Source organism: Phocoena phocoena, chromosome 3 (genome assembly GCF_963924675.1).
Source record: "Phocoena phocoena chromosome 3, mPhoPho1.1, whole genome shotgun sequence".
Lineage (NCBI taxonomy): Eukaryota > Metazoa > Chordata > Mammalia > Artiodactyla > Phocoenidae > Phocoena > Phocoena phocoena.
The window spans coordinates 30,892,334-30,907,381 of NC_089221.1; the positions used below are offsets into that span (position 1 = coordinate 30,892,334).

General features: G+C 36.7%; 1 protein-coding gene across 4 annotated transcripts in view; it reads left to right on the forward strand.

The window, feature by feature from the left end:
• The window catches only part of WDR70 (WD repeat domain 70), a 310,099-nt gene continuing 295,051 nt past the window's right edge, over positions 1–15,048 (forward strand). Inside the window, exons 1-4 of one of the 4 annotated variants that reach the window (XM_065873371.1) lie at positions 1–74; positions 182–241; positions 2,309–2,392; positions 8,235–8,355. In XM_065873371.1, coding sequence (XP_065729443.1) covers positions 50–74; positions 182–241; positions 2,309–2,392; positions 8,235–8,355 — 290 coding nt within the window. In that variant the 5' untranslated portion in view covers positions 1–49. Of the gene's footprint in view, positions 75–175; positions 242–2,308; positions 2,393–8,234; positions 8,356–15,048 lie in introns of all 4 variants that reach the window. The other 3 variants (XM_065873369.1, XM_065873370.1, XM_065873372.1) reach the window with 3 other exon arrangements.

The following is a 15,048-nucleotide window of genomic DNA, read 5'->3' on the forward strand; positions in this document are numbered from 1 at the left end:
CAGCTGTTTGGGCTGTGGGTGTTGCTGGTTCTGTGGCGGGTGGCAGACCATGGAGCGCCCCGGACCCAGCGGCGGTGGGTTCAGTGAGGCGAGCGCCGGCGGGGTGGGTCGGGCAGGGCCGGCGGCGCTGGGGGCTCCGCACTAACAAGGCCTTTTCTCTTTTCTCTTGTCCCAGTGACAGGCTCAGAGGCATCAGGACCGGACCCGCAGCTGGCGGTCACCATGGGCTTCACGGGGTTCGGTGAGTGACTGCCCTAGGCATGGTCCCGTTTCATTTTGCAGAGATTTTAAGAGCCGCAAGTTGGGAGGGGGGCCCGAGGTGTCACCTGTGTTCCACCTCTTCCGCAGTGCCAAGTTCTTATTACTTTAGCTCTAATGTGTTTATCTTGCAATTTTTAGACGCAGTCTGCCCCATCCGTTTTCTAACTCCTGCCTATCTCTTGGGACCAGCTCAGCTGACACTTATGAGAAGCCTAGTGAGAAAGAAAGATTGCTTTGTGACCCACGCGGTGGAGGGTGTTGGTTGATGGAGGGAGTTGTCTCATTGCATCCTGAGACTGAGCGCTAACCACTGACTGTGGTCTGTAATAAGGTGGCCCTTTTGGCAACAAATGGGCCATTAGGTGATGTTATAATAGTAAATCTTTTATTTTATTAAGTTATAGTTGATTTATAATGTCATGTTAGTTTTAGGTGTACAGCACAGTGATTCAGTTATGTATATTCACTTCTATATGTATATTCTTTTTCCTTTTAGGTTATTACAAAATATTGAGCATAGTTCCCTGTGCTATACAGTAGTTCCTTGTAGGTTAGTCTTTTTTCATTCCAGTTTTTCTACTCCAGAATCCTCATTTCAGTCTCTCTTTTGTTCATTCATACATTCATTTATTCTGGTAACGTCTTGAGCCACAAAACATATTTACTATCTTCTAGGTGGTCATGGCTACAAAAGTACTGTATACTTCTGTAGTATTTTGGTACTTATTTTTGTTTCATTTCTTTTAAATAGCTTTCTCCCCAATTTCAAAAGGAGCACATGTAAATAGCAGGAAAATATAAAGAACCCAATAAATAAGAAGGAAGAAAGTAAAATCATTCATAATTTCATGTTCTAGAAATCAAGACTTAAAAGTTAGTTTGTTTTCCAGTTTCTCCTGTTGTAAGATCGTATATATGTACAGTTTTATATTCTTAATTATATAGAATTTGTTTAATTCTTAATAGTTTGAGGATTTTCCCATATTATAAAATGCTTTTCCAAAACATGATTTTTAATGGTTGAATAGTAGATAGAAATGCTATAATTTGTAATATTTTAAACTTTATCCCACATAGTTTCTAACTTTTATCAGTAATACTAAAATAAACATTTTTATAAATAACTCTTTTATCTCCTTTTGTAAAAGGAGTTTTATGCATATTTCCATAGGGTAGATAAGAGGGACTACTTTGATAAAAAATACAGATATTAAAAAGTAACAAAAAAATTGGGCATATAGCTTTTAAAGCTTCTTGATATATATTTCATAATGCTGTTCAAAAAGGTGGTTTCAGTTTATAACAAAGTCAGTAGGGTGTAAGAAAGCCATTTTTATCATATTCTGGCAAACAAACATAGAATAGGTATTATTATTAAAAAAAAAAAGTCAGTAAAAGCAAATACAACATTGTTTCCAAGCAGATTCAGGTTGTCAGAATGTCAGTTCCTTGTGGTTTCCTTATTTCCTTATTGGCTGTCTGGTGGGAGTTTCTTAGCTCTTTTAGATACCTGCATCACTTGTCTTCTTGCCCCCTTCATCTTCAAGGGAACTGCAACTCTTGTCAAGTTTCAGGTCTCTCTGACTTCTGCTATATCTATTCTGCATCTTTGCATATAAGGGCTCCTATGATTAGATTGGGCTGGCCAGTATAATCTCCCAGTTTTTAAGTCCATAACCTTAATTAATCTGCAGAGTACCTTTTACCCTGTAATGTAATATATTCTCAGGTTTCAGGGATTACGATATGAATATTCTCTATTCTGCCTAGCACACCAGTGTTTTAGTTTCAAGGAGTAGGGTCTAGATGAATTACAGGAGGATGGGAAAGTTGGCTGGTTAATGTTATTTAGTGATGAGATTGTAATTAAAAATTCCCTGGGAAGTGAACTCTTTCTTCATTGATATTTTATGGTTATTTTGTAGCCCTACTATAAATTAGGTAGACTTAAGTGGTTATTGGTCAGTCAGTAAGTATTTATTTAGTACGTAAAGTTTGGCCAACTTAGTTCAGGAAAATCATAGTCTGCTACTTATTTCTGTTTTAGGGAAAAAAGCTCGCACATTTGATTTGGAAGCAATGTTTGAACAAACTCGAAGAACAGCAGTGGAAAGAAGTCGGAAAACGCTGGGTAAGAAGTTCAGTTACTTGCTCTTTTATAGGATTAAATACTGTATCCAGCTTACACCAGTGTCCTACCAGTTATAAAATTATAAGACTGAAAAAAATTTCAAAATTGTTAAAAGACCGTATGTGCTGGTTCCTTTGGAAGCAGACACCTTTTTGTCTTTGTTTTTTTAAACACGATCAAAGTTGCATCTAAACAGGATAAGAAGGTCTGAGAGCTAAAATCTTTCAGTAGTGTGAGCTATGAACAAACAAGGATTCAAAATTAATTTATAAGAATCAGAATAGTGGTTTCTTTATTACCTCTTCTCCCCCCCTCTATCTGATTCTCATTTCATTTTTTTCTTTCCTGCTTACAGCGGAACCAGTATTTGGAAGGCTGGGCGAGAGGTGGCTCTCAGAGCTGTGTACACCACTGACCGTTGACCCAGACAGTATAGAAAATTGAGACATACAGTGAATGTGGCTGCTGCTGTTGAATCTCTGCATTAATAAGTTGTATCAGACATTTAATGAAGGCCTTAACTTCCAGACTGTGTGGTTTGATACCAGGTGGTTAGCAATTCTAGATACCACTTGAGGGTCTTAGAAGGAGACTGACTCCTCTACTGCTTTCTTTAGATCTGATTCAGATCATTCTTACACTAGAGAAAGGATAGATTTAACCTGATAGAGCAGAAGGGGCTAGAAGCCAGAGACAGGACTCCTGGAAAAATTTAAGTGAATGTTATTCCAGCACTTGTCATTGTTGGTTTTAAAATGATAAATTATGTAGCAGTAAAATCTCATATTTGGGAAGCGCACTTGATATGAAATGTTTTTGGTTTTTGGAAGAATAGCAGTTTTTGTTGTGTATGTGTGGTGAAAAGACAGCTATCTACATATAGTATGTATTTTTTTAAAAAACACTTCCATTTCTACATGCAGTGTAACACAGTAATGAACTCCCATATACCTATCACACAGATTTAACTACTGTAACAGTTCATGGCCAGTGGTAGTTCCATTTACTTCTCATCTCTGATTACTTTGACACAAATCCTAGGTACATTATTTCACCCATAAATATTTTAGTATGTCTTTAAGAGATAAGGATTTGGAAAGATCTTAACCAAAATACTGTTACTACACCTAAAAATATTAAATAATTTAATATCATCAAACAATATGTAAAGACATGCTATCTGCAGCATATACACGAATGCGTTATACACTTAATTTTTAAATGTTTTAGTGAACACTTACACTGTTACAGTATAACTTTCTTGTATTTACCTCTTTCAGTGTGTGATATAAAATGCTTTGAATAGGGATTGTCTTATTCTCCTACCTAAGTTTTATAGTCCCCAGTACCATGCCTTCCAAGATAGGTTCTCAATATATATTTGTGAAGATTGAATTGAATTTAAAACTGCAATACTGCCTTTAAAAAAATAAATCCTGCATCTTTGGAGAATGTTTTTAAATGGCATGATGAATAGTAAAGAGTTTGGGATTTGGAGTTGGAGGATGCAGGTTTAAGGGTTAGCCCCACATTCCACTAGATGAATGACATTGGATGGATTTTCAAATTTCAAATCCTTAATTTCTCCATCAGTTTGGTGGCAATAATAATAAGATCTCTCTTAGAAGATTCTTGAAGGAATTAAGATGTTGGGCAGAGTACTTTTTAAACAGCAGTGTTATAAATATCACTTTTAGTTCCTGTCATTTTTCTTAGTGAAGTATGTATGCATTTAACACCTAAGAGGAATTCCAGTAAAGAGTTATTACATTTTAAAAATTTTGAAAAATTGTCTCAAGACCATGTACTCCTATTGATATTTGTGGATGAATTAAAGCTATCTTGATTTAGTGTTACAGTCTTGGATATGGACTGCTGTTTCTACCCCTGATCTAAACACAAGAATCCAAAGTTTGACTTACTTTTCTTAAAAGAAAAGTTAACAAATTCTGATATGGGCATATTTTATTTAATGATTGGTATTGGAATCTTTTCCTGGGCTTTGACATCAGACTTGAGGAAAATAAGAACTTTGGTCCCTTTTAATGGCAAGTTTAATTGTCTGTGTATACGGACGTGAAATTTTGGTTGTTAAATGCTCTAACAGAAAGGATGAGTTACTGTAAAACTTCAATAAAATATGTGTTATATAAAATGTCAGGGAATAATGTTTCAAATTTTTTTGTTAATCTTTTACTTTTTAAAAATTAAGTATATGTTTTGGCTGCATTGGGTCTTGGTTGCTGCACACAGGCTTTCTCTAGTTGCAATGTGGGAGCTTCTCATTGCTGTGGCTTCTCTTGTTGCGGAGCAGGGACCCTAGGTGCGCAGGCTTCAGTAGTTGTGGCACACGGGCTCAGTAGTTGGGGTGCGTGGGCTCTAGAGCGCAGCCTCAGTAGTTGTGGCACCCGGGCTTATTTGCTCAACAGCATATGGGATCTTCCTGGACCAGGGATCGAACCTGTGTCCCCTGCATTGACAGGCGGATTCTTAGCCACTGTGCCACCAGGCAAGTCCTTGGATAGTTTGCTGTTAACCTAAATGAGAGTTGCATACATCTGGGGTGCTTTTGCAGAAATGGCTATCCAAAATTGGTAACTATCTGAGAGTAGAGAGTTAACAATAAAATGAAGTACTTGGAAGAATAAAATGAGGTGATGGGGGGTAGGTTAATTCACTTTTGTTAAGGGAACATATGGAGCATTTTTACAGTGTTTACAGTGTACTTGGTCCTACGTTCAGTAAAAATATGTGAAAATGATCCCCTTGGTCAGGGAGCTACAGTTTATTGAATTATGTTTCATTTTGGTTTGTCCTCAGTCAACAATGAGGAAAAAAAATATTTTTTTTCCTCAAAAATGTCTTTTCTTTTTTTTTCTTCTTTTATGAAGCAGCAGGTGACAGCAGAAGCCTCTCTGAATAGAGAATCCTTACTATTGTTAAAAAAAAAAGTTAAATTTTAAATTAAAAAGTTAGATCTTCACCAGGATGTGGCAAATAGTTTGGAGTATTCATCCCCTGGGAAGGAACTCTAGTTAGGTGGGTGGGTCATAATTTCCAGATAGTCTGGTGACAAGTAAGCAATAAAGGGCTGTACTTTATGGCCCATTGGAGAGAGAGGCAGGCTCACTGTTTTGTAAGGTAGGTGGTAGTCTTTGGATAATTTTACAGTCTCTAGAGAGTCTGGTCACATCAAGGAAAGTTACAGCTGTGGAGCCTCAATTCACTGCTTTGAGGCTTAATAGCTCTGTTACTTCTCTGCCTTGGATTCGTCAACTATAAAGTGAGGATAGTAGTATCTACTTAAACTGTATTGTATAATTGAAATTTGCTAGGACAGTAGAACTTAAATGTTATTACCCAAAAAAAAAAAAAAAAAGTAAATATGTGGGGTGATGGTTGTGTTCATCGACTCCATGGGGAGAATTCTGTCACAATGTATTTTTGTACCAAATCATCACATTGTGCACTTTACATATCTCACAGTTTTATTTGCCAGTTATACTCCAATAAAGGTGAAGAAAAAAAGTTTCTACTCCAGGGATTGTTATGAAGATTAAAGGAGTTAATTTTTTTTTTAACATCTTTATTGGAGTATAATTGCTTTACAATGGTGTGTTAGTTTCTGCTTTATAACAAAGTGAATCAGCCATACATACACATATATCCCCATATCTCCTCCCTCTTGCGTCTCCCTCCCACCCTCCCTAGACCACCCCTCTAGGTAGTCACAGAGCACCGAGCTGATCTCCCTGTGCTATGCAGCTGCTTCCCACTAGCTAGCTATTTTACGTTTGGTAGTGTATACATGTCCGTGCCACTCTCTCACTTCGTCCCAACTTACCCTTTCCCCTCATGTCCTCAAGTCCATTCTCTACATCTGCGGTAAAGGAGTTAATTTACAGGGAATACTTAAAAGAATGCCTAGTACATAGCATAGTAAGCTCCATGTATTAGTTGCTATTATTTTTGTTAAATTAAGGTTGATATTAAGATGCTAATGGTTACTTTCAAAGAAGTCATAGAAGACCTAATAAAAAATTGCTTAAATAAGAAAGGTTTAGTATTGCACTATGACAAGAACTCTGGAGTGGGGCTGTTCTGTCTCCTGCGTCCTGATATGAAGGACATGAAGTTTTTTCCCCTTTTTTCTGCTTTGCCAGCTTTAGAGTGTTGGCTTGTCCTAAGCAGACTGTCCTCATGTCTCAAAATTTTGTCAGCTAAATTTTGTTACATGCAGGTGACCACCTCCACAGGCTGAAAGGAGACTTTTGTGTAACACTTTTTAGGAGCAAGAAAACCTTTCTCAAATGTACCTTCAGCTGACTTCCCCTCACATGTTACTAGCCGGTATTAGTGTGGCACATCATTTGCAAAAACAGCCATTGCAAGAGCACTATGGTTGACTTGGAATCAAACTTCAGCCCCCCTGTGCAGGGAGGGGCCCAGCAGCTCCTGAAACACAGTGTTGCTTCTTACCTAGGGAGAACTGTGGTTTTCTTAGCAAGGAGAAAGAGAGAAGTGGCTGTTGTGTAGGTGGCTAGTAATGTGTGCCTTAGTATCGTTTCCTGATTAGGGTCAGAACTGCCCCTAAGACCTGAGCCTACAGTTCAAGTGTGGTCTTCCCCGCTTCACTCTCCAATCCCCCCTCACCCTGGAGGGAATGGAGGGAATGTCTGGAGAAGCAGGATGAAGGTCGGAGCCCAGCAGGCTCACTCTTAAATTTGGGCATTATCCTTCTCTTATTGTTTTCAGCCTCCTCCAGCATCAGAGTGCCAAATTGTTAACTCCTAACCCAGCCCAGTGGAGAGCACAAAAAAATTAACCTGAGCTATGCCTTACCTCTTCCTGGAGAGTTTTATCTTCCATGTTTGAAACAAAAGACTAGTTGTTGACGCTAGTTGCTGCCTATCTCCGTGTTACTCATCCTCTACATCCTAGCAACAAAAGACCTAAAGAGTACAACATTCCAATTAATAAGTGCCCTTTGATACTACTTAACTTTGGGTGTATTATTCTTCATTATTAACTTAAGAAGTAAATGTTAAAGATTATCTCAGGTTATTGAGGATGGTGGCAATTGAGAACAAGCCTTATTCATATAATTAATTTCCTTCCTATGTGCTTTCCGCCCCAGTTGTTGAGTGAAATTATCAGACGAGAAAGATTAGATTTCCTTGGATAAAATTTTTTTGTCTTTGCAAGGTAAACAACTCTGGAAACTAAATGTAATTCAGCTTTCCTCATAATTTTGGTAGGAAGTCTCTGACCAAAAATCTAGTTTGGAAATTCAGAAAGGAATGAAGTACTGAGTTTTTGGTTTAAAACATTAAAAGTAAAAGGTGAGATTACCTAAAATCTTACCTTTGAATGCTTTCTTCTGGTCACTTGCCACACCTTTTTACATAGTACAGTCATGGTTCATATACTGTTCACATGTTAATTTTGCTTAGCATATCTGTTTATATTTTCTCAGATTTGTACATTTTCCATTACTATTTTTTTATTTTTATTTTTTGGCTCTGCTGCATGGCTTGTAGGATCTTAGTTCCCTGACCAGGGATTGAACTCAGGCCACTGGAGTGAAAGCACTGAGTCTTAACCACTGGACTGCCAGGGATTTCTCTTCTATCACTATTTTTATGGGCTGTATTTCATATTATGTTGATACACAGTAAACTTCAGTTATTTTCTCAGTGTTGGGCATTTAGATTGATAATTTTTTTTGCTGTTACTGGTAACATGTCTATGTTACATCTTTGTAACTATGTTAATTTATAGCATTTTAAATAATAACAAATTTTGAAGCCTAACTGTTGAAAAAACTTTATAATCTTTTCAGAAGCAAGAGAAAAAGAGGAAGAAATGAACAGAGAGAAAGAATTAAGAAGGCAAAGCGAAGATCTTGAACCAACATCTTCAGGCTCAAATGTGGCCAGAGATTGCTCTAAATCATCTTCCAGGTGCTTGTCTTTCTCAAAAGAATGCTATTAAACTACCTTTTTCTAGGCGTTCATAACGCAATTTATGCAAAGTTCCTGATACTAAAAGCTTGCATAATTTCTCCCATTTCCGGCAATTGTGTATGTCTAGGACCAGGAAAAAGTCATTTGTCACATTGTAAATCATTCGACTTTTTCTGAAGTATTCCAGATGAAGTATTAAAATCTATGCCTTTTGGGCTTCCCTGGTGGCGCAGTGGTTAAGAGTCCGCCTGCCGATGCAGGGGACGTGGGTTCGTGCCCAGGTCTGGGAGGATCCCACATGCCGCGGAGCGGCTGGGCCCGTGAGCCATGGCCGCTGGGCCTGCGCGTCCGGAGCTTGTGCTCCTCAATGGAGAGGCCACAACAGTGAGAGGCCCGCGTACCGCAAAAAAAAAAAAAAAAATCTATGCCTTTTGACTGCAGAGCATAACTATGTAAAGTTGGAAAGATGTTGACAAGTTTATTATTTTTTTCATGTTTATTTTGTCATTGACATTTTGTCCCTTTCCCCAGACTCTGCATTCATACCCTTTTTTTGGTAGGATCCGTTATGGAAATAGATAATAAGAAAGAATATAAATAGAGGCACATTATAAAGTTTATCGAGTTATAGGAGAAAGCAGCCATTAAAATTACTTTAAATTGAAATTTAATACTATGTAACTTAATTACTAAGAACTTTAAACAATATAAATAGGTATATAGATATCAAATCTAGGTGGATAATATGAGAATTCTAATGTTGTTTAGATATATTTTAAATCATCAAATTGGTTACATAAACTATTCATGGCAAATTTCACCAGTGGATTTCACTATTTCCTCTTTTTTACGGTAGAAAAACATAAAATATCTAAATACACAAAATATCACTTATACTATGTAATTTCATTTTTTGTTCACCCAGAAGGTGCATTCTTTGGTATCTCAGTCTAGGCTTTTGAGCAGAATATCTCTCCATAATAGTGTTGGTTGGTCTTTTCTATAACTTCTCTTTGCGGAGGGAAGGGATATCTATATGGGACTACAAGTCTGGTTCTCCCTTTTCATAACAGTGCAACCTTAACATCTATTTAGTCTCTGAAGCATATGAGTATCTTTGCATATATTAGTAAAGAGCAGGGGTCAGCAAACAATTTCTGTCAAGGACAGATAGTAAATATTTTAGGAATTGGGGTCCACGTGGTCTCTTTCTCAACTACTCAATTCTGCCATATACAACACGTAAATGAATGGGCTTATCTGTGTTCAGTAAATCTTTAAAAAACAAACACTGGGCCAAAGTTTACCAACCCCTGCTATAGAGTGTCCTTTCTTTACATTAGTCAAAAAATTCAGTTTAGCATTGTCTGTGGTTTTATATCAGTTGTCAGTCTCACAATGTCCTTGGGTTTCAATATGATAGGGAAAAAAACCCTTTTTCCTGAGAGGAACATTTAGTATTTACCTTTAGTTTCTTACTTTTGGGATGATTTAAGATGTTAAAAAACTACTGTTGTGTTTTTGGAAATTTATCTTATTGCTAAGGTTTTGACAAACAAATGATTCCATTAATTGAAAATTGTAAAAATTTCAGTAGTTTTGTTGATTCTGTTTTTTCCGCAATACTAACTTTAAAGTCCAAAGGTAAAGAACGTGCAGTATTGGTATTGAGAATAAATTTTATTGATATAAAAAAACCCAGCATTACTTTTGTCATTAGTGATTAAAATTACAGAACTACTGTAATTACATTACTTTTTCCAAAAGCAAATTACTTTGCTTTTGGAAGCAAAAGTTGCAATACATTTAAGATAACTAACTAAGCACTCAGTTATAGCCAGATGGTTCCAACATTTCCCAGAACATGAGGCTCGTTCCCAGCACAAAATCACTGTTCCCTAAACTGGAGTTGTGGAATGAGACAATCACAGAACAATAAATTGAGTGAAAAGCTTTCTAGGAGCCATGGCAAAAAAAGCAATGGTGTTCCAAGTGTCTAATAAGAAAAAGCACTTAGGGAATAGAGGAATTTTTTCATCCTGGTGCTAAATTCAAGAAATAACTTATTGGATGCACACTAATATAGTAGAAAATATCTTGGGGGACTTCCCTGGTGGCACAGTGGTTAAGAATCTGCCTGCAAATGCAGGGGACACGGAGTCGATCCCTGGTCCGGGAAGATCACACGCGCCACGGAGCAACTAAGCCTGTGCACCACAACTACTGAGCCTGTGCTCTAGAGCCCATGAGCCACAGCTACTGAAGCATGTGTGCCCTAGAGTCCGTGCACTGCAACTGCTTAGCCCGCGTGCTGCAACTACTGAAGCCCGTGCACCTAGAGCCCATGCTCTGCAACTAGAGAAGCCACTTCAGTGAGAAGCCTGCGTACCACAACGAAGAGTAACCCCTGCTCACCACAACTAGAGAAAGCCCGCATGCAGCAACGAAGACGCAACACAGCCAAAAATAAAAATAAATAAATAATGTTTTTAAAAAAGAAAAAAGACAGGTCCCTATTCATAAGGACATAACAGGCTAGGAATTCTTTATAGCTATGATTAGATAACTTCTTTCACTCCCATTTAGGTGTTTAATTTTACATTAGCTAGTGAAACTGGATAGTTATCTGTTAGAAAGAAAAAAAGAGGATAAAGATAGTGATTTTGTTCTAAGGAGCTCATTTTTTCTTCTTAAAGACCTTCAGTTCTAACTAGAGATCAGCAAATAAACACTGTCAGATTTTAGTTTTCCCAGAGATATAAAGGAAGTGGTAACTTCTTTTGCTGATCACCACAAGTACTATGCATTGGCACTATATGAAGCAGTCTTTATTGGTCCTGAGAAGGGACATGGTGTCCTTTTCTGTTGGGCGAAGAAACCATAATTAAAGGTAATTCTCTTTTGAAGTTTTGTAAAACACATTTTTGATAAAAAATAGGAAAATTCACAGTCGTTAAGGACTTTTAAAGGCTCTTTTGCCAGTGGCTTTCAAAATGCTTAAGGTAGCTTAAAAATAATTCTCTCTCATATATTAGGAAAGAAGTAACAGTAAATTATACAGGCTGAGAAAAATGTTAAATTTTCCTCAGTGAAGCATCTTAAAGTTTAATTTTTGCATATTCTAATTGCCTTGAAGCTATGCATTTTTTCTTGTGATTTTGATATATCTCCTTTTGAATAAATCTGATTACTTCTCCATTTATTTGAATTTTGACCTCATATTTTATATGTAAATAAACTTTTTAGATTTGATATTTTTTCTTATTCTCATTTTCCCATCTGTTTGATAATATTGTTTTAATGTATTTAAGATATCTCTTAGGCAATCAGTATTCCTCACATAAGAGATTGTTATGCTATTTTCTTTTTTCTAGATTTAATAAAAATTACCTTAAGAGTTTAAATGAGAAATTATTATGAAGTATTTAAGACTTTCAAAATGGTGATAAAGTACAATACCCACTAGACAAGAAGTAAACTTTTGCTGTTAGGAGTGAACACTTCTGAGAACTATCTTCAATTGCATCCCCTTCCCTTCTTGTCAGAAGTAACCAACCTTCTAAATTTGAATTTTTTCCATGTATCTCTTTGTAAGTTTATTGTGTATCTCTGTTTCCCTAAGACTTAAATAATATTGTTTTGCATATTTTAAAATCTTTCTCCCCAGTGTCTAGTGTGCCACTTAGCATGTTATGCTGTAAACTATCATGTACTGTTTCTGTAGTGTGTTCTTTTATATGATTGTGGACACTGTAAGGTTAGGGATATTTTTCCCCTTAATTAGACAAAAATTTTTTTTTTTTTTTTTTTTTGCGGTACGCGGGCCTCTCACTGTTGTGGCCTCTTCCGTTGTGGAGCACAGGCTCCGGACGCGCAGGCTCAGTGGCCGTGGCTCACGGGCCCAGCCGCTCTGCGGCATGTGGGATCTTCCCGGACTGGGACACGAACCCGTGTCCCCTGCATCGGCAGGCGGACTCTCAACCACTGTGCCACCAGGGAAGCTCGACAAAACATTTTTGTTATGAAGTTTGTCATACATATAAAACTTTAGATATCCTTCATTTAAAGTAAAGAGAACAATGAAACAAACACCCAGTATGTGAGACAGTTGTAGAGCTTTATCAGTGCTTTGAAATCCTACTCCTTTGCTCCACAAGGGAAACCTTCCCTGTATTTACCTTTCCATCCTCTTTTTAATAATTTTATTATATATGAGTGTATTCCTAAATACATGTTGTTTTGTATGATTTCTTATTTTATATAGATGTCATTAATGCTGTAATGAATGTATTTTTTTAATTTGCTTTTTTTATTCAACAAGAGGTTTTTCACATTCATGTTGACAAGTGAATCTATAGTTCATTTCATTTTCAGTGCATTTTAGTTTTCCACTTAGAAATATACTACAGTTTATCCATTGTCTAGTCAATTTAGGTTGCTGTTTTTCTATACTATTATAAAATATGCTTTTAGAGATCTCCTTATAGCTATCCTCTGTTTTACTGTACAAAAGTTTCTTTAGAGTATATACCTAGTAGTAGACTTGCTAGGTCTTTGAGTAAGTACACGTTTATCTTTAGATTTGGGTCAGTTGTTTTCTAAAGAGTTTGTACCCACTTACTTTCCCACCAGCAGAGTGTAAGAGTTTCCGTTGCTCCACATCCTCATCAACACTTGTTATTGTTAGACATTTTTATTTTTGCCAATCTGATTGTTGTGAGGTGGTATCCTTAGAGTGTTCATTTGCATTTTGATGATGACCAGTGTGGTTGTACATCATCATTTCAAAAGTTTATTGGTCATATATTTTTTCTGCTGAAGATACAGTAAGAACTATGTCTTCTGCAAGATTTTCTCTCAGGTTCCTTATGTTTTCCCCTTAATTGGTGGTTTACTATTACTATTTTTTTGTTTTTCAGTGGTATTTTAAAAAAAAAATAAGTTTCAAATGTTAATATATTCTCATTTTAACCTTTTCTTTTGTGATGTGTGCCTTTTGTTTAAGAAATGAGTCCTTACACTGAGGTCATAAAGATAACTTTCTATATTTTTATCTAAAGTTTTTAAGTTTTGTTTTCCATATTTAGGTCTTAAATCAACATAGGATTAATTTTTTGTGGATAATGTAAAGATGTTATTCATTTTTATTTTTTGCTCCATATGAATAATCAATTTCCCCAGCCCCTTTATTTTTAATTTAAAAAATTTAGTAGAGTTTTTTTTAGAGCAGTTTTAGGTTCACAACAAAATTGAGCTGAAGGTAACAGAGAGTTTTCCATATATCACCTGGCCCAGTACATGCATAGCCTCCTCCATTACCAACAGCCCCCACCAGAGTGGTGTATTTGTTACAGTTGGTGAACCTACACTGACACATCTTCATCACTCAGAATCCAGAGTTTACATGAGGGTTCACTCTTTGATGTTGTACCTTCTGTCAATTTCTACAAATTTGTAATGACATTTATCCAACACTATGGTATCAATCAGAGTAGTTTCACTGCCTTCACCATGCTCTGTGTTCCATCTCTTCATCCCTCCCTCCCCACAAACCCTTAGCAACCACTGATCTTTTAAATTTTTATTGAAGTAGGGTATACACATTACAAAGTCAAACATTATAAAGTCTCATTTCTCCCTGCTCATGATTCTGGCTTCCCAGAGGAAATGATTAAATTTTTTTTTAGCATTTTTTTCCTTCAATTTACCTCTGTATTTCTAAATGTTTTCTTTTACTATGGTGTCTTGATTTTTTGAATTGGGGTAAAAATTTTTTTAACATAAGAATTTCCATTTTAAACGATTTAAATTATACAGTTTAGAGGCATTAGTAATGTTTATAATGTTGTACAGCCATCATCACTATTTCCAAAAATTTTATCACTCCAAACAGAAACTTTAGCCATTAAGCAGTAATTCCCCATCTTTCACTGATGAACACTTGGGTTTCCATCTTTTGGGAATTGTGAGTGCAGTGAACACTGGCATACAAGTATCTGTTTGAGTCTTTGATTTTAATTCTTTTGGGTATATGCCTACGAGTGAAATTTCTGGGTCATATGGTAATTTTATGTTTAACTTTTTGAAAAACTGCCAAGCTGTTTTCCACCGTGGCTGTGCCATTTTACATTCCCACCAGCAATGTGTGAGGGTTCCAATTTCTCCACGTTCTTGCCATCACTTGTTACTTTCCATGTTTTGTTTTGTTTTTATTATAGTCATCCCGGTAGGTGGGAAGTGGTATCTCCTTGTAGTTTTTTTTTTTTTTTAATATATTTATTTATTTTTGGCTGTGTCAGGTCTTGGTTGCTGCTTGCAGGATCTTTCGTTGCAGCATGCAGGCTTCTCTCTAGTTGTGGCATGTGGGCTCCAGAGCACATGGGCTCTGTAGTTGGGGCATGTGGGCTCTCTAGGTGTGGTGCATGGGCTTAGTTGTACTACTGCATGTGGGATCCTAGTTCCCCGACCAGGGATTGAACCCACGTCCCCTGCATTGGAAGACAGATTCTTAACTACTGGACCACCAAGGAAGTCCCTTCTTGTAGTTTTTATTTTCATTTCCCTAATGTGTAATGATGTTGAGCATTTTTTGATATGCTTATTGATCATTTGTATATCTTCTTTTGAGAAATGCATATTCAAGTCCTTTGCCCATTTTAAAATTGTGTTTGTATTTCTGTTGTTAAGTTG